This window comes from Columba livia, chromosome 11 (assembly GCF_036013475.1).
Source record: "Columba livia isolate bColLiv1 breed racing homer chromosome 11, bColLiv1.pat.W.v2, whole genome shotgun sequence".
NCBI lineage: Eukaryota > Metazoa > Chordata > Aves > Columbiformes > Columbidae > Columba > Columba livia.
Window position 1 is genome coordinate 6,170,927 of NC_088612.1, and position 24,137 is coordinate 6,195,063.

Below are 24,137 nucleotides of genomic sequence, written 5' to 3' on the forward strand. Positions count from 1 at the left end.
ACTTCAATATCAGTATTTGATGTCTACCACAATCAGGTAAGAAGTAAAATCCAAGTTCAGCAGTAATTACAGTTTTTCTCAGGGAAGGTTTACCAATGCAGCCAGCTGGGTCAAGGTTTGCAAGGTACGTCCTGCAGCTTCCAAGAAGGTATAAAGAGATTCCCGATTTTTAATACAATTCTCCAATTCCTGCACTGATGATACTGAGGTATCCCTCACAAAGCTTCCTCAGGAGGTTGCAGAAGTCATTGCAGCAAAACACTTTCCCTGTCCCAGGATGTAATACTAAAGAAGAGCTGTAACTACAAAGCTCATATCTCCTCTAAATACATCATGTGGCCAGGGCTGAGAAGGACCAGGATGAGTAAGAATGAACACCCCAGCATCCTTTTCACCCTCAACAACCCCAGCACACAGGTTGTCCCACTAATGCCTCAGTCCCTAACAAGGGACTAGCTGTTCCTCGCCTACCTCTACACAGAGCCTAGCACAGTCACAATTGTTATGGGAATAACACGCCACAAAGGGGACTCAAATAAGCATAATAACAAACAAAAGGGATAATGAAACACAATCAAGCTAACAGGAATAATAATATAATTCAATCATCTCATTAACTTTACTGAAAGCCAGCTTTGTACACCGGTCTCCTGGCTCCTGGAAATGTCTTCAAAGGAGTGCACACATTGGATTATGAACTCCCATCGTCGGTCAGGAAAATAGACACAAATGCAGAACAAAATTATTCCTTTCTGAGCCTGTGGAACATAATGTTCATATCTAATATTCATGTGAACTTGAAAATACAAGGTAGAACCTATCTAAAATGAAATAATTTCCAAGGCTGAAAGCTAAAGCATTTAATAGTCCAAGACAGTAATATCACTGAGCCCACATCAAGTGATTTTTTGCAGTGAAATTCCCAGGTGACCATGCATCACCAATATAAATTGCATATGAAAGAGCCAATGGAGATGCACTCAATTCCTGGGGTACCTTTACTGTTTCAGAGTTTTACAAAGCCTTCACATGCTTTTGCGAATGAAAGACTAATGAAACAACGGACAATACATTAAATCCTTCCAGTTCTTAATATGGCCATTAGCTAATTAGTTTTCAGGACCATTTAGAAGACAGATGATCCTGTTATCTCCATTCTACTGACAAGTAGTAATACAGTACTTTCATAAGAAACCTACAAGCAAGAGAATGAGGTTCCAGACTTCAGAGTTTAACAACCCCTAGACCCTGCCCACACCAGACTTTCTGCTGCTCAGTCTATTTTGTTCTCTACCAAGGCACACAGACAGTGTGCAGTTCTCTGGGCAATTTGTCAAAAAAATAGCAGTTGTTTTGGTCTGTTATTACTCTGGACACTAGGACAAGCAGTTATAATGCAATAGATTGCGTGGACTTTCTAGCCCAGACTCCTGGAAGCATATGGATTATGCTGGAAGATAAAAGGAATGACAGCAAAGCACCCAAAATTTCAGCTATTCAGCTTCTGGGAAACAAAAGCACCAAGCAATAAAGTCAGCCACTGGCACGAGGCTGGTGCTGAGTCCCATAGACAGTGATATCACACAAGCTCCTGTTTCAGAGACAGTCACATAATAAATTAGGTGAGGGTGTTAGAACAACAGCTGGCTGCTAATTAGTCACAGCCCCCCTCAGCAGGGTATCAACAAAGTGGCAGAGAACATCTCAAGTAAATTAAATTTTAAAAAATCCTACTGCAATCACTCCCTCAACAGATCCTTCCCTCATCTCCCCTCTCGGCTTTTTATTTATTGTAATTACTTTAGTAATAAGATTTGTTTCCTTGTTATTATATATATTACCATGCAGGGCAACAACAACAACAACAAATAATAGCTGGGAAGAGTTATGTAGCTTATTTATCTCCTTGGCTGTTATTGGGCCACTGGGTGGAGAGCGCGATGAGGAGGTGGGGGCCCGGGGAAAGCAGTAAATAGAAGAGAAAGCGTATTCCTCTGGAGCAGAGACGTATGGGGACATATTTACAAAGGAGGAAACACTGACAATGAGTGAACAGAGCTAATAACTCAGGGGGCCCAGCAGCTCCCGCTGATAAAGGAAGGAATAAACAATATTGCATAGGAAGCGCTGTCAGAAGGGAGAGTCCTGGGGTGAAGCTACCTACATACAGATGTTTATCACAGAAAGGGAACCAAGGATGGGTTGTCACATCAGCACAGGGCAAAGAGCCTTGGTTTAAATTGGGGCACCCCCCACAGCACAGAGAGGTGCAGGGCCAGACCCCACTTCTGGCTCTACCAAGGAACAGCTTGCAGAGATGAGAGCTGAAGAACACTACTGCAACTTGTGTTCTAGCTCATGCTGTGCATGGTCTGGACACATTTGCTACTCTAAGCTCCCAAATCCATCACTGGCCTCTCAGTGGATGGCAACAGAAGCAATACCAGAAGTTTCAAAACAGCAAATAACTGGGGAAACTTCTACTCCACTTGGGCAAAGTGAGCCACATACCAAGCCAGTACAGACACTCCAAGAACTGGCATTTTCATCTCCTCTGAGGTCTTGAGGAAAGTATCAGTGCACACAAACATCCCACCTTACAATGTGCAACTCTGAGCACAGCCACTGTAAATAAGGGTTGAATCTTCTACAAAATGCTCTTTTATCCAAGTATACCTTGGCTTCCACATCCAACTACCCAGCCAGTTTTGGCATGGTGGTGTCGATTTAGATGCAGGGCCTCTGAAGACAACACGGGGGACATACTCGTTCAGTGTCTACCAAACAACTGCTGCACACTAATCCTGTAGTATGCCTCTCCTAGAGCCAAACTCCACCACTGCATTAATGGCAGGGTTCAAAACATACCTTTCCCAGCCTTCCCACAACTCTGTGCCATCCTTAGAGAAACATGCACATCACAAATTACCTAGTTTGGAGAGAGCCTTTGGAGTTATGCAAAGCTAGATCCTGGGAATTAAACTCTTCTTCAATGCTCTGACCACTGAGAAGAAATAAAGAGAAGAAGGAAAGGAAGAAGGGGTGTCTACAGTTATAGAGTTTTGTATGACATCACCTCAAGATTTAATTCTTGAGGATGCAGTTCTGGATCACAAACCAACTCCTTAGAATAGCCATTGGCTTTTTTTCCCCTGCTTCTGATCAGTTCTGCCTCTTATTGTCTGGAGAACACAATGCAAGAGATAAACATTAAAATGGGAGAAAGGCACATATACAAATAGTGAGTTTGGGGTATAGGGACAAATGTTCTGCTGCTACTCTTAAGAGAGTGTCCTTCAAAAAAACAAAGGACCAGATTTCAAAAAATAAGCAGGAAGACACTCATTTTTCCATTTGTAACTTCTAAGAGTGTGCAGAGGAAACCTGTTGTACAAGTTATTTTACTGAATGTTTCTATCTCTCCAATTCAGTAAGTGGAAAATAAGTAAAGCTTTTCTCTGCTGGATTTGAGAAGGTAATGAACAAAGCCCTGTAACTAAAACAGAATGGAATAAACAGCCTAACTGAAGTGGGAGTGGATACCAAAGGAGAGACAATAAATCCAGCACCTCACCTGCTTTACCTCTGAGCTCAGTAAAGCTTTACTCAGCCTGTGTTGCGGGAGGACAGGCACAGGAAGGAACAGAGCATTTTTCAACCACATAAAGAATAGGCCATGACTATAATCCAAAAAACAAATCAGGATTCCCTCTTCTTAACTGCTACTCTGGTTACCCCATGGCTTTGAAGAAATCATGCAGCTTCCAAAAAATTCATCTGCATTTACAAAAAAAAAAAAATACTCACAAGCTCCCATCTCCACCAATTGGTTCAAATAATTTATAAAATGCATGAAGTTCTTTTCATTTAGAAGCTTTTTTGATTCAACAGAAGGGAGAGGAAAGTAAGAAAAGAGCAGACAGAAGAAAAAAAAGAGGAAACATCAAAAGGAAGAGGACAAAGATGGCAACATCGGAGTGAGACATGAACTCAGAGAACCACAATATGGGCCAAGTTAGGGATTTGTGAGCTGGAAGAGAATTTCTGAATACACAAACTACACAGACACTCCATGAGCAGTCTGCACATGAAGTATTTTTAAAACAAAATCACTTCCCCAGGAGCTTCAACTTCTTGCTTGATCAATGATCTTGCAAGGCCAATCATTTTGAATTTAACACTTCTGGGAGCTGGGGGAAAAAAACCCTCAAACCGGCATCGAGTGTTAGAATTTGGCATCACTTTTTACTGCTGCTTATGGTGATATAAATTAGGTTATACAAATATAATTAATATCCATAAATTTAGGTAAAATAAATAGCAATATTTATCTAGAACTGCAGTGTCTGGAAAAGTCAAGCCAAAACCAGAAAACATTGACTACCATGTCGTGACTGTGAGCACACATGTGGGAGTGCCAAGCATGTGTGTGCAGATGGCTTGCAGGTCTAAGCAGATATTGCAGAACAGCTGGATGAGCAGGCTGCTGGCAGAATGATGCACAGCAGGTGCAGACAACAGTGTAAGACCACATCACAAGTTCTCATGGAACTGCACAGGCGCACATGAGCACACTCACCACTCCATACTCAAATGTGTGATAAAGTGGAACAGTATGGACAGCAAAGAGCGTTCTGTTTCTTCATAAAAGCCCCTTTTTGTGCCTCTGTAATTAGGCTTTTTACAAGTTTCCTTACTGAAACCTGCTTTCCAGATTTTACAGAACTGTGACTACAATTAATCTAGTTTCAGGGTACAAAGATTTCACTTGAACAGATAACTTTTTTTTAAAACCAACCTAAGAAAGTTTCACCAAAGGCTACTCTGCACCATTCCTCATAAATCTAGAGTTTCCTGAGAATAATATTTTGCACACTTTTCAAGTTAAAAACAAGCTTACAAGTTAAAACAGTAGTAGATCTATATTGAAGTAAAATGCTCACAATATGCATACTTCAGGCTTCTTTTCAAACTGCTCAAAGGTTATGATACCTCATCACCTTATTCTCTAGGGAAGAAAACTCAGTCAAAAGGAGGGGAGAAATAACCAAGGTCTCATAGTCCATCGGTAGCAGAGACAGGAACAAAGCACAAGACTCTTGCTCACTCACTGTATTTTATATCACTGTCCTCATGAAAGGGATACTTTTCTTCATAGATTTTCCAACACTCCAAGATTAAGTACTTTTAAAGTTTTCTCACTTTACTATGATTTAGCCTAAATAGGGGCTGGAGGTATGGGTCAAGGTAGTGAAGCCACAAGACCAAACAACACTTGTTACTTTGGATTCTCACAGAACAACTTGTGCAAAATAAAATCACGCTGCAAGGACACTTCCTGTTAAGTACATGGCTGTCTCTTCAGACTAACTTGCACTACTGGTCTTGGAGATTTAATTTTTTTCATTTTGATATAAATTGCAAGGAAAAAAATTAATCATATCTGGTCAGGCCACAGGTCCACATGAGGCAGCACCTGTTGCCAGCAGTAGTCAAAAGCCAGTGTCTGGTAGAAAGCACAAGATGAACTTTATGAAAAGTAGTGGTTTTTATTAAATTTAAAACATATAACCATTATCAGCTGAATATTATTTGACAAACCCTACACTCCAGTGCTGTTCAGGATGAAGCAAAACACTCAGCAGCACAATTGCTCACCAATTAACTCTGGATTGAACAAAGTCAAATTAGCTGCAATATTTAGTAGCAATTTGTATTTTTATGTGATGACAACCCTACTTGTACATGCACACTTGCATCACCATTACCTTCATTTAGCATCAGTGACAGAACTGCAAGTCTCTCCATCACTGACAGACATGAACAGATTCTCAGTGCACCAAAGGAGCAAAAGAAAGGGTGTAAAGCTGTTTCCCAGCTCAGTCACACACAGGTGGAGCATCACCACATTCCTGCAGTCCTGTCCACATTAGATGAACATTCTCTGCATGTAGCTTTCAGACAGTATTAACCAAAGCAAATAACAAGGCTCTGATCATCTTGTTGCTGCATGAGTCTCCCAAAGCGTGATTGTGTGGCACCTTGTTGGGACCAGCACCACTCTGCTGAGCTACAGCTGGGGACGGGGCACAGCTGGGGACGGGGCACAGCTGGGCTGCTGCAAGAATTCCTCTGTACCCATGTACTGTGATGGGCAGGGAAGTGTTATTCGCACCCAAGCACACAGGGCTGGGGAGGAGGGAGAGTAAGGAGATTCAAAGAACTGCCAACAAAAAAGAATGCAACTCTTTCTTAAAGAAAGATACTGAGATAACAAAATGAAAGCAGAGGCATTGAAACAGAAAAAAAATCTTTGTTTCACAATAAGATACAAGATCACTGGCTCTCACATGTAGGTATTCCCAGTGTACAGCATAGAGCCAAGATATTTTTTGGCCTGGATTGTGGATTTGATGCATTCCGTATTTCCAGTCCTCAGAGGGGGAAGGTGTGAGAACACAGAAACTTGAATAAAACTAGCAAATAACTGCAGGGATGTTGGCAGAGGGAACACCAGGCACTCTACCGGTCTGTTCTGGGGTGCCTGGTGGTACTTCCACAAAAGCAATTGTGAATCCCAGGACAAACAAGCCACTTCATGAAATAGGTTGTAAAAAATATTTAGTTAAGTATTTTCTCCTAAACACTGTGGTCGATGATGGCTTATAGACCAGCTCCCTCAGAAAAGAGTTTCCCTTTTAACATTGACTTGAAAGATAACAGACTTCACTAAAGTGTTTAAAACTGGACAAGGTGGAACCTTAAGCTGCCAAATAAATCTGCATGAACACATATAGACATTAAGGGCCTAAAAGATATTTGCCTTTTTCAACGTGCAAGGTTATGTCCAGCAGACCACTAGTAAACCTTCAGTGTAGTAGGACCCAAGTCTCCTAGACAAGCACGTAGCAAGAAACAAGAAGAATATCTGTGCCACAGGAGGCTTTACAAAACAAAAGTATTTCAATTAAAGCACAAAGGAATGGTTCTCTGTCTTCCCCAGGCCACACAATCGCTAACAGAACCATGACCAAGTCCCTGTTCCCCTGCTTCTATCCCACATGCAAGACTTACCCAACTTTAACTCATCACCAGATTTAACTACAATTTAAACTCATCTGGACCAGGGTAGACAAAACACCTTCCCGTGTGACACGAGTTCAGGCAATTCACTTCATCCAGGTGTCACCAAGAGCCACATCCTCCCTCCTGAGGGCCCCTTCTCTGCTACACTTACTCCTGACAGATGGATAAAAAAGGTCAGACATTCCCTCTAGTCCTCCATCTGCTGGAAACTTTAATTAAGTGCAGTGAAAGAAATAAAAAAAAAAAAAATGCAACCTTTCTTTTTTGCTTCTATTGCCTGGAAGGATCAAGGAAGCATTTGGTGCCAGCAGAGGCTTCGGATACTCTGGGGCAGTATGCAGCTACAGTCCTAGACTACTTAGATGCTCAGGTTCCTGGGGAGTGTAGCAGGATAAAAGCTGTGACTGTTCATAGTCACAGACCAGAGACTGCCAGAAAACTCCAATCTGCTCTCTGCCAAACACATCACCCTAAACTGAAATGAATTAGTTTAGAACCAAGCTCAACTTGGTTGTTGTTTAGGATTGTTTTTCTGTAACACTCAGTCTACACAGCCTGACTTAAAAGCAGACAGGAGAATGCAGCTTAAAAAAAGAGTTCTTCCTCCACATTTTGCTGTGTGTTTCAGTGCCTAAGTTGATCATTCATCTTCAAGATCATCAACAAGCCAGGGGACACAGTTGTTCCCAAAACCTGCAAGATCTTATCACCAGGTCAAATCATAAAACTTGCCACCTAACAGTGGAATGTGATCATCATGTCCTGCCCCTGCAGAGACAGGACTGACAGTTATTAACTCCACAAACACCCAATGAAGTGAGCAAACTCTACTGTCTGCAGAAACACTGGAGATTTTTTCCAAAAAAGTTGAAAGGCTACCTTATCTTAGTGTACTCTTCAAGACTTCAAACAGGATTCCTCTTTCACTGGCTGCATAGCAATATTTATTTCATGTTAACATATTAGCAGCAGAGTTGTACTTTTTCCACTAATGCAAGTTAGTCTGGGTGGGCAGGGATGGTATAATGCAAAGAAAGCAAAAAGAAATCTGTATTTTCCAAGCTCAGATTCAGTATTTCTTAGGAAACATGTGGGAGGAAAGATTAAATAGGAGGCAGGAGAAGGAGGGAGCTTCATTATATGGAAATATTTCCACAAAAATGTGAACATTTAATAGATCCTTACTTGTCTTCCCCCCCATACCAGACTATACAAAGCATTAATTAAAGCCAGTTATTCCCAAGCTTATCTGTCTTGCAGGTGAATTCTTCCCTGCTGCTTTAGCAGAACAAACCGACCTCCATTTATAAAGACAGATCCATTTTCTCTGGCACCGCTAATACTCCATCCAGACAACTCCGAGATCTTATGGCCACATACAATACAGAATCACATACTTCTGACAAATGCAAGACAGCACACTGGACTATCTCTCAGATTCACGTTTTCCATACAGGATTGATAACATAATGAAATACAATGCAAAGGGAATTATCCTGCTATTGCACAGGGTAAAGCCTGCAGACAAACCCAGCAAAACCCCAAAATAAGTACATGTCACAACTCACTTGCCATTGATGACTCCATCAGGATTAAGCATGGGGATAATCTTGAAGATGAAACATTTCCGCAGGAGATCAGCAATGGGATCACTGCTCACAAGGAACTCCAGGGTCCCCTTCATTACCCAACTGGCATTGCTTTCACCAGGGTGAACACGGGCCATTAGAAACACGTAAGGACGATTGCCTGTAAAACAAAGCAAAAAAAGCCCCCAAAACTTAGACAGGACTTCTCTTTGAACAATACTTTTACAAGTGGGTTTTATTCCTTTTTAATTGAGACAACAACCCAACTTACATTTTAGGGAACACACACCCCTAAAGAGTCCAGACATTTCCAAGAGGTGCTATCTGCCAGCTGATCCCATGTTTGGTCCTCAGAACCAGCATGTTAGTTTAGTTTTATCCCTGTCCCTTTGCTTCTTTATTCTATGATACCTTACAGATATTGACATGTACCATTATAAGGAATTTTGCATGTGCAGATTACAGCCTCTCAAAATGACACCAGCATGTTGTCTGGCAATTCTTGAAAGTCTGACCCTATCAAACTTCAGTACCATCTAAAAGAAGCTAGAAATTACTATTGTGTTTTTTTTTGAGATCCTGCTCAACTTTCAGCATTTCCCAGTTAACAGCTGAGAACTTTCCAAGCCTCTAAGCAGATCTGTCCACCCATAAGGGCTCCAAGAACATGCAAATTGTCTGATTTCTGGCAGTAACTGTGTTTAGGGTCAGAATAATAACTAATCAATTTAAACTGATATATATGAATATGTTACCTAGTTAAGCTGTAGAGGTAGAGCTAAGGCAGGCTGTTAATTTGGTGGAAAGACAGTTTTCAATTTTATATAATATAGAGACACACTCAGATACACAAAGCTGATTTTGAGAAGTTGCAACTAGAAGAGTTCAGCTGTTTCTAGCAATAAAAATGGCACGGGAGACAAACTGTGGGATTTGGGGGTGGGGGAGAAAATTTGGAGTGAGGCTTTTTTTTTAAAAAAAAAAAAAAGTCTTACTAAACAGTTCATTGATAAACTCTGTTGAACCTGTTTCAAAGCAGTCTTGCATCTTAACAGAGAAAGCTTCCTTGTTATCAGATGTTATTTGCTGTTCCTGTGAAAAAGCACCCACATTTGATCTAGTTATAAGTCCTCCAAAATCTCTCAGTATATATATGCTTAGAAAAGACCAAGATTGACAGCAGATTCATTGAAGAGCCCATCTGTGCTGAGCACACGCCATGGATGGGCCAAGGAAACAGGAGAAGGCAGACAGACACCTGCCAGGCACAGAAAATAAAAGGAAAGGACAACGCAATTATCTCTCTTAAAATGGTCCTTCTGCGAGCATTCATGATCTCAAGGCATTGTCACAAGTCAACCTGACAGATTTACTTTAGTGGAAACCATTATCTGTCAGAGCATCACGACTATGCCAAGAGAGGTTTGTCCTGCTCTACCAGGCAACATCAGAGCTCAGGCCCTGTTCCCTGAAATGAATTGAGGGACCCCAAATGACAGGCTTGGGAGTGGTAACAGGACAGAAAACAATCCTGAGGCATCAGCTGAGTGCCCTTTTAAACAAATGGTGAATCAGCAAGTTATACGCCTTCGTCCTTAGCTCCCAAAGCTGTCCTTCAGCTTCCAAATGTTCTACAAATCATTAATAAATTAATGTGAAACTGGGAGGTAGAACACCATGCTGAAAAATATAGATGTTATTAAAGAGGTGTTTCGCTATTTGCCTGACAAAGCAAAGACTGTTGGAGCTGAAAATACAGATTAAATTTCTCATTTCACAGTCAAACCAGGAATAAGCACTGATTTTTTTCCTTAACTGCATATTTTGCACAGTTCCACTCAATATGTACATTACAATTTAGTTACATCTTTCGGGAATGTACTCGGATTTGGCAAAATCCACCCTCCACATCTATGCACATCCATGCTTTATACTGCAGCTATTGGTGGGCATGAGAACTGCACTCTCAGCTCAAAGAGCTCACACAGAGTAACCACATTCTGGGCCAGTAAAGCTACTGGAATTCTGTTTCTTAACAGCCATATATTAGTCTTTTATAATTCTTACACCTTACCTCATTGTGAAGTTGGTACATTTTAATCAATGTGCATCTGTAAGTACCTAGGGCACTTATGGACTGCAAAAGACTCTCTTAGCTCCTGAAAAACTACTAGCCACTCATTTTTTTTTTTCCCAAAAATTGGAGTACACAATTTCTATTTTGCTCCAGCTAGTTGTGTATTACAGTCTACCTTAGCAATGCTTTAAAATACCAACAAGCAAAAACGAGCTTTCACAAAGACATCAACTGCATTTTGCCATTTCCAAACATTTTCGTCTTTCTCCCATCACCATGATTTAGTGCTGTTTTGCAGGCTCATTGCCGAGCTAAACTTATGGGACTGTGCTGTTGTAGCTGCGAATGAGGCTCTTGAGGACTCCTAATGGACAACAGCTGTAAATAGCACAAAGCAAAATAAAACATGTTCTCTTTTGCAATTGATGAACACAGCTTTAACAACTCTTACGTCTTCTGTATTTTGGGAGAGAGCACAGCATCTTAATTGAGAGGTTCTTTCCTCGGTTAAAATAAGAAAAAAGAAACCAAGAAAGAGCTTTCTCATCTCAGAAACCCAGAAAAATTTGCTATAATTCTGCTAATTGCAAATAGCATGGGACTGGCAGAGACCCGAGTTCTGTTCTTCCTCTCAAGGCTGATCAAAGTCAAGTTTGTCTTACTTAGATTCAATGTCAGAAAAGCTTTTGGAGTTTCCAGACCTTAAAACCCAGGGAACGGGAGGGGAAGAGACCAGAGAGAGATCATCTACACTGTTTCCCTGAGGGTGACAATGGAGAGGCCCACAGCTTGTGGGTCCAGCCAAGGAAGTCTCTCTACTCCAGTTAAAGTTTCCTTTAAATGCACCCCCCTCCTGACAAGCACATCCACAGCTCTGACATCCCATCCACAAGAGAGTCGTAAAGAAGGTATGTACCAGCAAAGAGACCTCAGAGCTTGCTAACTGCCTGTTCCCTTCACAGAAGCCATCGCAGACAAATCCCATATCCGAATGCTGTGCTCCCCCTGACTGCACCCACAATGAAGACTAACGAAGCAGTAAATAGAGCAAAGAACTGATGACATGGCCATAAAACCTGCTACCCTTGAAACACCTGGGAAACAGAGATTTAAGTCTCTGGCAAGCAGGAGTCACTCAGTCCTATGCTTTACAACATATCCAGTCACTTATCTGCCTTGAAATTATTGTGATAACTCTGATAAACATTAAAGCTCACTCACAGCCACACTCTTGCACTCCAACTGACAGGCACTAATCAAGACTTATGCACTTCAGTGCTATCCAGCATAGCTTACTGGTTTATACTGGTGCTCAGCTGCACTTCCTCTGTGCTATCTCAGAGTGGCTTGTGACAACCTCTTGTGCCATGCTAAATCTATCTTCAGGACAGACAACTACAAGCTTTCTCACATATGTCCTTCCAGGCCCAAGGCTGAGCTTGAGTCTTCAAACTCCTCAGTCCAACACTTCAGCAAAATCCCCCCCACGTTCCTGGGAAGCTGCCAGAAAGCTCAGGTTTGCAATTGATTTCTGCAAAGCCCACATGACACATAACCTTCTCTGGGAATGTAAATAATAAAAAGAGAAAGCAGAGGAACCTTTTCACGCTACATAAAGTCTTGTCCAGCAGATCACGTCTCGTTACACTGTGTTACATTTCAGTATGTCCAGAATATAACGTGGCACCAACAATACCCGAGGTGAGAGATTAAAGCATCACAGATTCCTCTTGTAAAACTTTGAGCAAAAACCCTTTGAGTAATAATTCTAATGTATCACCTACCTCCTACCCCCCTTTCTCTTGATTCATTTTGACTGTGGATATATGCAGGAAATTCAAGCTTTGTTCTTCCAGTACTGTTGGCTTGCTACTTAATCTCCTGACTGTTGTAAGGATCCTCCACTAGTCATGTCACCACAAAGGTTCGCTAAGAGGTGACTTTGATGTCACTGATTGTGACATCAGTTGGGGAAAGCAGCATGCAAGAAATGAACAAAACCCCATTAACACAGCAGCGTCCCTCATCAAGAGGAGCACAGAATGGAAATGAAATGCAGTTCCATATGCCCTGACCTGGGCTGATATTCTAAATTATTTCAAGCTGAGATTTGAGCCATGTCATTTGTACAGGGACAAGGCACTGAAACACAAGGCTAGGATTTTATAAGGAATCAAATGGAATTACATATGCAGGGTGTGAGAAATTCAACCTAGATCCAGGTCTTGACAGGAATTTTTCTGGCTATGCTTCTGCATACCTCTCTTCCATTTATCCCAGTCCCACGGCCATTAGGACTTAAAATTATTTTTCTTCCCCTGATGCCAAAATGCAGCATGACTTTATCATGACCATTACACAAATAAAGGTCAAGTTTACTCCAGAATGTAGTAGACAGAAACCAAGAAAGTTAAACTCTCCCTTTCAAGCTAATTAGCTATGGTCACTACAGGGTACTCTATGAGTCAAACAATGGGTAAACAGGAGCACCACCATACAGTTCTTCCATGTATGTCACAGCTGCCTCCTGTCCTGGACACATCTGATATGCCCAAGGCTGCACAGTTACACAAAGGCAGAGAGAAGACAGGATATGGTGTGATGTCCAATGAATATATTAAAGTATGTTTGGAAAAAACATCAGATACTGAGATCACAGAAAACATGAGACCAATCTGAGGCAGAATCTGTGTCAGTCACTTCCCTCATAAAAATTTTCCTCTAGTTGTCAATCTTTCAGTTGCCTTAAGATAACTCTTTCCTTGCCTCATCTCCCCTCTCCCCAACATTGCTGTCTCCTTGTTGACCCTGATTTTGGCTAAATGCTCCAAAAGCAGACAAAACTTAAGACAGAAGCAAAATACACGGTCAGGCAGGACAAGCTGTTGTTTTCTAGAATTAGCAATGAGCTATTCCTTTCTTAAATAGGTCTGTGTTATATGTATTATTACTGTTACCTATGGCAAAGAAGTGAACACTACAGATTGCCTCAGCTGCCTTTTCTCTACCTTCATAGCTTGGTTATGGAGCTTCAGGCTCCAAGTTGCTTGGCAACCTCCTTTTGTGCATGTGTTTTATGAATTCGTTCACCTCTGAATCAGAGATGATCAGGGAGCTGAATATGGATGGCTACAGAGTGTTCAGCCTTGGTGTAGCTTGACATCCTACCACTGCTGTTTTTTAGCTCTAGAAAATTCATAAACAAGTTGTCAAGTCTGTTTTGGGGCAGAGTCAAAAATCCCAAGCTCTTGAAGGAGCAAGAACCACTACCATTATTTAGTGTGACCTGTATGACTGAAGCCAAAAGGAAACCCACATGAACCAATTCCTGTTCAAATCAAAGTATACCTCTTGCAGAAGAGTGAAGAAGAACCAGATCTTATTTTTGGAACTTACATCCAATGGAAAACCTACTGTAAGTCTTTGCAAATTGTTTCTATTTATAACTAACATCCCCATCTTAAGTAAGTGCACCTGAATTACTCTAACTGGAATTTCCAAGCACTGCATTACAATACATTTTTGAATACACCAACTCAGCATTCACTGACATATCCTATCTCACTCTGCACACCCTCTGAATTGCTCAGGTAACATTGAGCTTCAAAACTGAAGCCATGCAGCTGTTACAGTGCAGCTGCCTTATTAGCCTGATGACAATCAAGCTACCTTGCATTTACCTCTTCCTGGAGCTCTGCCACTGAGGAGTTGCTGTACCTGGCTGCACATCCCACAGCTCTGATACTGTCCTGCACTGCCATCAGGACAGGCACAAACTGTGGCAGCCTGTTCCCACTGGAGCTTTGTCTGTGAAGCTGCATCAGTAGTGACAAGTGCAGGGTTTGGAGAGAACATGCCCTTCTGCCAGGTGGGTAAAACTGATCCTTGGTGGAGCAAAGTTACAGAGCCCTCCCTGTGTGCACTGCCATGTCACAACATGTGTGCCCATCTTGCTTGCTAGTGCTCCCCAGGGTTTATTTTATAGCATAGGAGCAGTTTGGCCACCATTGCTCCTGGCTGCACTCATGTCTCCTCAGCTGCTGTTGCTCAGGCTGCCAGAGGGTCTCTCTGCTCCCTTGAGGTTGCCCCGGTGCAACCACACTGGAACACTCGATTGTGTCATCACCAGAGCTGCTTGCCTCGGTGACTGAGGGCTGGTGTTGGCTACACCACGTTTAAATTTCCCACCATCACTCCTGGCCCTGCCAAGGTCTCATCAGCCACTGCCTCATGAACTTTAGGCTCCTGGCAGGTCTTGCTGCTCTCCTCAGCCAGATTCCAAGGGAATAAAATCAAGATGGGAGACATCTGGTTAAGAAATACTGCCAAGAAGAATCAGAGAATTATAGCAGATGAGTTAGTGATGCAATGCAGTCCCAAAAGTGGCAGCTCTCCTGGAACGTAGTAACAGCCAATGTCACCACTAAGATGAGGAACACTGTTACTTTCGCTAGCTGGAGTGCTGTGCCTGTTGCTGGCCACCACAGCTTAAAAATGAATTTGATGAAAACTAGAATAGAGATCATTAAGAAAGATGAAAGGTTCAGATGTCATAACTTACAAAGAAAAATTGGAGAAAATGGCTTTTAAACTCAGAAAGGAAAGATTAACAGAGAGGGAGGAAATAACCTTTAAGTTACAAAAGGCTGCTATAAAAAGAGATAGCAATCAGTTGTTCTCACCATCCACTGGGACTAGGCTACATAAAAATAAATGCAAGTTACTGTCTATCAGCTAAGCAAATCTGTAGTGACTTGACTGTCTTCACTGGTGTGCCTGCCTATTTATGCTACTGAACCTTTCACTAGGTCCTTATTCATGAATTCCTGCATCAAGCCACTACAGCACCCAGAACAGTGTCAGTACAAGACCTGTAGCCACATAGGTAATTCTTTAGAAATTGGGTCCAAGACTCCCCTCCAGGCCTCTGGAATAACCTCTGTGTTCTGGCAGCTGCTGAAATCACTATTCCAGTCCACAGGGCACCTCAACCATCTCCTTCAATCTCTTTGAGGCAAGGTGTCTGCTTACTACTTAATGTTAGCCACTTTAAAATATGTTAAGCATTAGCCACTAATTGGCAACTAATCAGAATTATTTCATCATCATATTTTGACATCCCTTGGGCTTCTCACATACAGAACAGAAACATTTATGGAAAGTTCTGTCTTCCCTCCTCTGTTAGTGACAGTCCTACCATTTGAAGATTGGAGTAATATAATTACTAGGATTCCTTTCATTACTAATTACCTTCCAAAGTCCTTCTATTACCCTTAAGTCTACTGGTTCTCTGCTTCTGCATGTGCACCCTTTGACAGGGGTGATAAGCAAACACTAAAATCAACTCCAAGAGCCCTCCCAACAGATTACCCAGCTGATGTAGTGAGCTCCAGATTACCTGTCAAAGGCAGGCAAGGATCTATCATCCCCTGCTTCTATAACACACACATTACAACCTTAATTTGTTCTATGGCAGCAGGCAATTTCAGATACTCAAGTATTTTGTACTGCCATGGCCTGACCATCAATTTGTATGTTTTTCAGCCAGCACGGGAAAAAATTAGATTACTTTGCAGAGATGCAATAATTCCCAGGCACAGCAAGTAGAAAAAAAAAAAAAAATGTATTTCCAAGTTAGGTACATATGTGACTCTTTAACCTTTTGGGCTTCTTCATATGAAAATAACACCACTGGCCTGAGAGAAGTACCAGTCAGGGAATGCTCAGAAGACTGGAAGACATCGGAGCAGAGATCCGTCAAAACAATCCCACAGTGTTCTCATTCAGTATGATCAGAGAACTGGTAGCATTGCCCTAAATTGTCCCATGCCTAAAAGAAGGTGCAGGCAGGAGATAAGTGCAGCAGAGACGGGCAGTATAACCGCTGTACAGAGTGCAGAGGTCCACAGAGCTACGAAATCCATGGGCTCTTTTCTGAGAGAAGGATTTCATCTGAAATGAAATCAGGCAGGAGGAGCAGACTAAAAAGCTTCCATTGTCATAAAAATATCTCCCTGGGTAATCCACAGTGATGGAAAAAGGAAACTCTGATAATTTATGTGACAGTTTAATGGGATTTTGGTGACATATGATACTTTAGAAAGAATTTGCCCAAATAGAACAGTCAGGACTTTAATAAGACTTCAGCTCCAAAACAGCAATATTTTTACCCCTTACTTTTACATTTCATTCTATATATCCGCTACTCACAGCACATCTTTCTCATTTCCAAAGCACCTTCCAACACTGTAAAAGCAACAACTCTGCACTTTCTAGTTACGTCCCTAACCAGAGAGACCTCGGAGTATCTAATCCGTAAAGGGATCGAGCTGACCCTTCACCTAGAGGACAGAGCATCACTGAGCTGTGAATTCAGAGGCATGAGCTGCCCCCTGGCCACGTCCCCAGCTCTGTGAACAGCATTAATAGCTTCTCTGCAGAAACGAAGGGCAGCAGATGGACAGTTTGCAGCAGGAGTTGCTTGCAGAGGGGATGCCCCCAGAGCACACTCCAGGAGTAAATGGTTTTCACACTGTGCTTAACGCCTCAACCCTCAGCTTCTGGTTATGAGATACAGCCTTAACCCCAGTGTGATACCCCATGCCCTTCACTGCCATTGCTTTGGGAACAGGCACAGCAGCAAGAGGAATCGCTTATAGGACTAAACTAGGGTGAAGCCAGGGTTAATGGGATGAAACTTCACAAAGAAACATTTAGGCTGAATATCAGTGAGTTATATTGAAGAGTCTCCCCCGTGGAGAGTTAGAAGTTAACATTAAAACCACATTGCCCAGAGCACAAGAAGCCATTCTGTACACAACAATCTTGCAGTAGTTTGGGACAGAAATAACACAACAGGCATTTGTTTTTGTTACTGATTTCCATGGATCCAGTTCTGAGATACTTATTTTTCTGGAAAATCTCCTTCTGGGAATCTAAGCAAGAGGGGAATGGTAAAAAGCCATGTGAAGATTTCAATATTTTGCCCAGTCGTTCTTTGACCACATCAAGTTAAGATCAACTTAGGAACCGTTAGCCCTAAAATGGGTCTGGAAAATACAGCACTCGTCAATGTTTCTTTCACCACTGGGAATAACAACCCAATTTAACAAGAAAATGACTTATCTGTTATGTAGTCCTTCAAGCAGTTCTGCTCTACAAAAGACAGATTCTATAAAGAGTTTTCTGCCCATAAACTGTCTATACAGACCAGAGATTTAAAACCCATCTAATGCCACCTACAGCATAAAGCAATGTTTATTCTTAAACATGTGTTGTGCCTTTAAGAGGCACAAATCCATCTCTGCCTCTAACATGAGTTCTTCCTCAGGGAATGGCTTGTAAGAAATAAAATATATTAAAAGGAAGTGCAATCAGAGCCTTTCATTATCAAAGGGATAAAATATCAATTTTTGTCAAGATAAAAAGCATCACAGATTGGCTCTGATGGGAAAAATTTAATTCTTGGTCTTCACTTGATTTGATATTTTATCACTCCATTGCTTCAGAAATATCCTGGAAGGGAATGCTGCTTAAAAATATTATCATGTATTTCTCCTGCAGTAAGCAATCCATAAGTTTCTGCTTGTGTGTTTTGTTACATACAGAAAAAAAAAAAAAAGTCTGAGAAAAAGGAAAGAAAACAAGTCTACAAAAGACACCTTCTAACACTTCACTATATCAACGAGTTCACAGTAAAGAATCTTCTACAGGTTCACTTCATTTGTGGTGTCACTAAATTGACTCTTACATCATTGTTGTCCAAGTCTATCCTAAATTTTAGAACTGCATTACCCAAGCTGATCCCAAAGGAAATACTCAATTTCCACAGACAAAAGATTGATAAGGTAAAACTGTCTGCCAATTCTGAATAATGAAACTTGTCTTGATGACAAGTTTTTAGATGAACCCCACAAACAACTGAGCAAGAGAGTACAAATAAAGGAACAACAAAAAAGGTCTTTCAATCAGATCATCATGTCAGCAAAACTAGTGTTGGCCCAGTGATCTTGTATCATGACATAAGCAGCACCATTTTTCATCTTCTAGACTACATGACATGTTGTTTAACAGACACAAAGCAGAGTTTGACTGAACCAGAAGTACATAGCACCAGAATGATGAAGAAATATCTTCAAACTAGAAGACCATCCTAGTGTCCACCACAAATGTTACAGCTTCCTGCCTACTTCAGCCTTGACAAGAAACCCGCTTTTGTGTATAAGTTTCATCTTGATAAAGACCAAAGTGAGAGGCACTAGCACTTCATGTCTAAAACACAATAAATGGAACAACATAATTTTTTTCTTTTTTTTTTTTTTTTTCCTCCCTTGAAGTGCTTAGGAAAATTCACACCAGTAGCAGACCTAATGTTAATGACATTATCACTATTCTCCTACTTCCCTCCAGCACCCTAGAAATAACAGCGTTCTGACATCGTGTGTTCAAACCTCAGATCAAGAGCTCACGTAAGTTGTTTACGCCATAAGCAGAACGTGAGTTTTCCTAAGAAGATAACAAAGACGAAACCTGAAGTTCAATAGTATGTTATTTTCAAGCAATTCTACTACAGAAATACTCCAAGGACAAAGAAGGAAGCAGGATCATATGGCACAACCAGAATTCCAGAATACTTGACAGAAAGATACATGGGACAAAGTTGGCCCCTGCATAAAATAGATAACATGCAGAAATTTCAAACAGTATGTGGTAAGACACTAGGCAGTCACTAAGGTCAGGAAGTTCTTCCTTTCAAATGCTAGTGAAGTTATTTCCAATGAATGATGTCTTCCTACATCAGTCACCACAGAGAGCAGAATATTAAGCTAGGAAGACTACTAGTGTGAGGAAAATTGTTTCTTCTCAGGAATAAGATGATAGGAAGGCTATGGAAAGGACAAACATTTGGTTTTTTGTTGTTTTTTTGGTTTTGTTTTTGTTTTTTTTGTTTGTTTGTTTGTTTTTGTTTGTTTGTTTGTTTTTTTTTTCCCCGCAAGTTCTACGAAGCAGAGAAAAAGGTATTCATGAATAAAAGAGTCAGGCTGCAGAACAGTCTTGGCAGTACTGGAAGGAACACAAGTATAAGTGGAACTTGTGATGTCCTTCCTCACCATCTCATGTATCACTGAAAAAGTGGCAATTTTCATTTAAGATATATTTTTATTCTTTATTTCATAGTTTCCTAAATGATATTCAATTTAAAAAAAAGTCTTCTCTGGAAGGCTCTTTTTGGCAAATTATCGAACAGCATGAGTGACAATTTCTGACCAGTTCTAATGTCTGAAGTGTAGTACACAGACCAGCTTCATGAAGCCGATACTGTGACATTTCTCCAATCCCAGGGCCTCCTACATTTTCGCCCCAACATTTCCCCAGCAGAACTTGAACCTTTTCCAGTTGATGCTGCCACAGAATCCTTCCAATGTAGCTCAGACACTTTTTGCAGCCTGTACAACCCACAGCGTGAGCTCCTCTCTCTTGCCATAAGAAGCACTCATATCCAAACCATTATTTTTCAGAGCATTCACTACCACTTCATCTTCCACTCCATAAGCTATCAGAATGCTTTTAAAAGAAACACTTATTTAAATAAAAGAAAGCCCCTGTAAATCATGGTTGTGACAGGCTAATGGCTAGCATTGCAAAGATGATTTATCTTCCTGCTATATCTAACAAAGCTTCTTATGCTAATACCTTGTTTTCAAAATATGAAGAGACTTCTAACTGATGTTTTCTAACTGCAAGAATATACAAGTAATGAAAAACACTTTACATCAAAAAATAACCTTCACCTGCCATCTAGCATCCCCATCAACTCTCAAAAATCGAAAGATCTCCTTAAATGATTCTTATTTTCTGTATTATTTAGTGTGCTTCCTTCATGGATGAAGAAACCACCTATTCAGTCTCATTGCCTGTTTGTAAACCATATTCATTTTAGAGTTTGCATGCATTAGCTGCACACTTTAATTTGATTTATTTTATTTCTGTCTATTAAATTACATTTGAGGCAGGCTAGATGGCCTCATGGGGAGCATCTCACCACTACCAACCTTTGTGCAAACAGCAATTATTTTATCTGGACTGAGCCTAATTTCAAGTTCCATCCTGGTAAGCTGACAAAGTCATGGTATCTGCATCACAAGTTATATCCCAGCTGGTGGGAAAGACCTTCAACGAGCTAGAAGGTGGGCCATGGGAGCATTCTGAATAAAGGGTATGATATAGGGCACAAAATTAAGCAGCAATTCACCACTTAGGAGTAAGAGCACTGTTTCAAGTCTGTCTACAGACATTCTACATAGCTTGCAGGCCCATCACTTATGTCAGTACAGAGACTATGTCACTACATTTTTATTGCTCACTCATGGTTAGTAAGTGCTAAACACAGGGAGAATAGGGATAGTGGGGGCACCACAGCCACTGAGGCCCCAAAGCCCTTCATCTGGTTCTTGCTTATTCTTTTGCCTCTGGCCAGTTGCTCTTTGTGAAGAACAATTCCTATGTGTTGAGTTGTGCTTCATGGTGACCCCTCTAGCTGTTGTTTTCGTGCCCTTTCAAAATGCTTGACAAAACTGTCACAGAAGGAGTTTGGCATCTGGAAGCTGCAACAGACACGATATGACCTGATTCACAAAACATAACTAAACAGCTTGGGCTGCCAGAGGCCAGGATTTACAGAACCACATTTCAAGAACAGCCTCCAACGCTTGCTCTACTAAATGCGCTTTCCTACTCTGCTGCAATATGAGTTCCCAAGCTGTGTGAGGGTGACCTGCAACTCTATGAAGTGACAAAACAACTGAGATGCTAATCTTGTTAGAGCCTACCCCATCTGCTGCTAGTGAGGAAGGGGAAGAAATGATCTGGGCTCTGGCTGCACCTTTTACACCAGTCTACAAGGATAGGGAGAACTATAACAACATCATTTTTCAGAAATTCCTCTAGCACAGTGAGCACAAAGGAAAAAAAAAAACCTCTCATTCGGTTTCTGCCGCATTATTCACCACAGTCTCATTTTCACAATAAAATCCTCTCTGCATCTGTATTTCCAGCAGGTGCAACCTGACCCACAAGGAGTTTAAGGACTCCCTGCCCTCGTATCCACCTCTTTTCTTCTATCTTGCTTCTTTTCTTCCAGCTATCTTATCCACCTTTTTTCTTCATCTCCACTTCAGTCACTAGCTACAGCCTCCTGTTTGGTGCTCATGTCCTTTGGGGGACCTGTCAAAGTCACCCTGATGCCATCAATAATAAATTCCACTCATCTCCTCTTGAAACACCCCACAGACAAGATAACGCACATTTTAAGCAGGTTCCAAGGGAAGAAAGTAGGGATTTACAGAAAAAAAAAAATCAAGTTGCCCAAGGATAAAATAAAAACGTGTCGGAGTTGGAAGCTCAACATCCATTTCCCAAGTCCCAGTCATGAAGTATCCCTGTGCCATCCATGTTCACCCACCAAGTTGATTTCTAATCCAGGTCTCCAAAGCACCTCTTCCTCTTCTTATTAGCCATGAAAATAAATTTGATCCCGTGCTTAAATACCACCAGTAGAGCCCTCTCTCAGTTACATTAATCGTCCTATACCATGATGCTACAACACAGCTGTCATTTTCATTCTGAAACCCAACCACCTTCCCTAAAATTTTAAGAGTGCTTTGATAGTCCTGCATCCATCACTATTATGTCATGCTTTCAGACTCAGGGAGAAAGTGAAACATGATATGAAAGCAGTAAGGGAAGAATGAGGAAAGGAAATAGGGATGTTGTAGCAAGTCTATTGGGTTTTCTTGGAAAAAAAAAAAAAAAAATAAAAATAAAGAGAGATCTAGAAGATTTGGGAGACTCAGAGGAAAACTCGGTATCTTAACATTTTCCCTGAGTCATCCACAAGTTCCTCCTTGTCTCTAGGCCAAGACATGTCTCCAATTCCATTCTGACTTCTTAATTCACTCATACTCATCACCTCTCCCCCTCATCATGTTTTAATAAAAATTTCAACCTATTTTAATTAATCTTGTCTATTTCAGAGACACAGAAGCAGTAGCCAGGCTAAGGCAGAAAATCTTCAAAACAGTTTCTTAAATTTACTGCAGAATTAAGAGAAAATATTTGTAAAAAGAACTGCAAATTGGCAGGGAATGTTACATTATTTTCCCCATGGCTAAGTAGCACGACAATTGCAATTGATAGAGCAAATTAAAATTCTAAGTGTGCTGGTGATTTGATAGATAAAATTTTCTGAGTGTTACTGTAAAAATGTATTCTTTGGGAACCAGTTAAGACCTGGAACAAGTCCCGTTGGTTCTGGGGCCTGATTTGATTATGCAAAGTTCATTAACATAAAGAGAAATACATGGAGCATCTCTAAAATGCCGCATGTCTTAAGAAATCTGTCCTGACAAAACGAGCAAAGCAATTCAGTAAGAAGCCTGTTTACAGTGTAATGGGTAGCTGGTCACTTCAAAATCTAACTTTCTCCCCACCCTTCTATTCAGAAAGCCAGAAGAGGTACAAAGACTAGTACTGTTCCTTCTGCAACCTAATTCTGCAAAATCATATGTCAAAATGAAGCAGGGGAAATCAGAGAAAACCCAAAATGACCTAGAATGAGAGACTTGATGCGCCTATTTGTCTGTCAGCTAGAAACCAATATCCAACAGCCACATAATAAATGTCCTAAATGATACAGACATCCAAGTTTAGCTCTCTGCAAACACTGGTTCACTTTGCAGTATCTACCATGTCACTTGTCAACTAGTTGATCTTATCAGCACATTTGCAGGCTGAACATAGCAGCTGTCTCCACTTGTTTATTAGCAATTTCTATTTCTGCATTAGAAACAGGTGGGCAAGCTCAGAGAGTTAACAAGTTCCTCTTTGATGTAGAGATGGACAAATCATCTCATTAACAGAACAGCATTTTAAAAATCATTATGGGGTAATTTTTAGTCCTATTTCATTTTAGTATTGCTATATAATAGCAGCCCATTAATCACAAATACTTGTTTCTAGAATCTGTCAGTTATAAGCAACAAGAAGTGTCAGCCTGTGGTGTATGCAAACTAATAGTTTCAATAGATTCTTGTACTTTATTTTACTGGTAAAAGATTGGCTGCATCAGTCACATAGCAATGGACCCTGTTCTCCAATTAGAGAAATTAAACTCCGCTAAACAGGTCAGGCAGAAATCTGCACAAACCATCTCAGCAAAATCAGCTTACAGGTGTTCAGAATTACAGATACAAAAAAAGGAAGAAAACAAATGCACATAATGTATTGTAAAAATGCCTCCCCACTCACTAATGCTCTCAAGTAGAGGAATATTAGGATCAGCACAGAGAAGTATCACTTGCTGTGTTTCACATGAGTGTAGATCTCCT

General features: G+C 41.0%; 1 protein-coding gene across 7 annotated transcripts in view; it reads right to left on the reverse strand.

Moving 5' to 3' along the window:
* The window catches only part of AGBL1 (AGBL carboxypeptidase 1), a 276,743-nt gene that overhangs the window by 160,167 nt on the left and 92,439 nt on the right, over positions 1-24,137 (reverse strand). For all 7 annotated transcript variants that reach the window (XR_010475347.1, XM_065076581.1, XM_065076580.1 and 4 more), the window contains one exon: positions 8,655-8,835. Coding sequence is in view for 6 of the 7 variants with exons in the window: in XM_065076581.1 (XP_064932653.1) it covers positions 8,655-8,835 (181 nt within the window). In the remaining variant the exon portion in view is untranslated. The remainder of the gene's footprint in view (positions 1-8,654; positions 8,836-24,137) is intronic.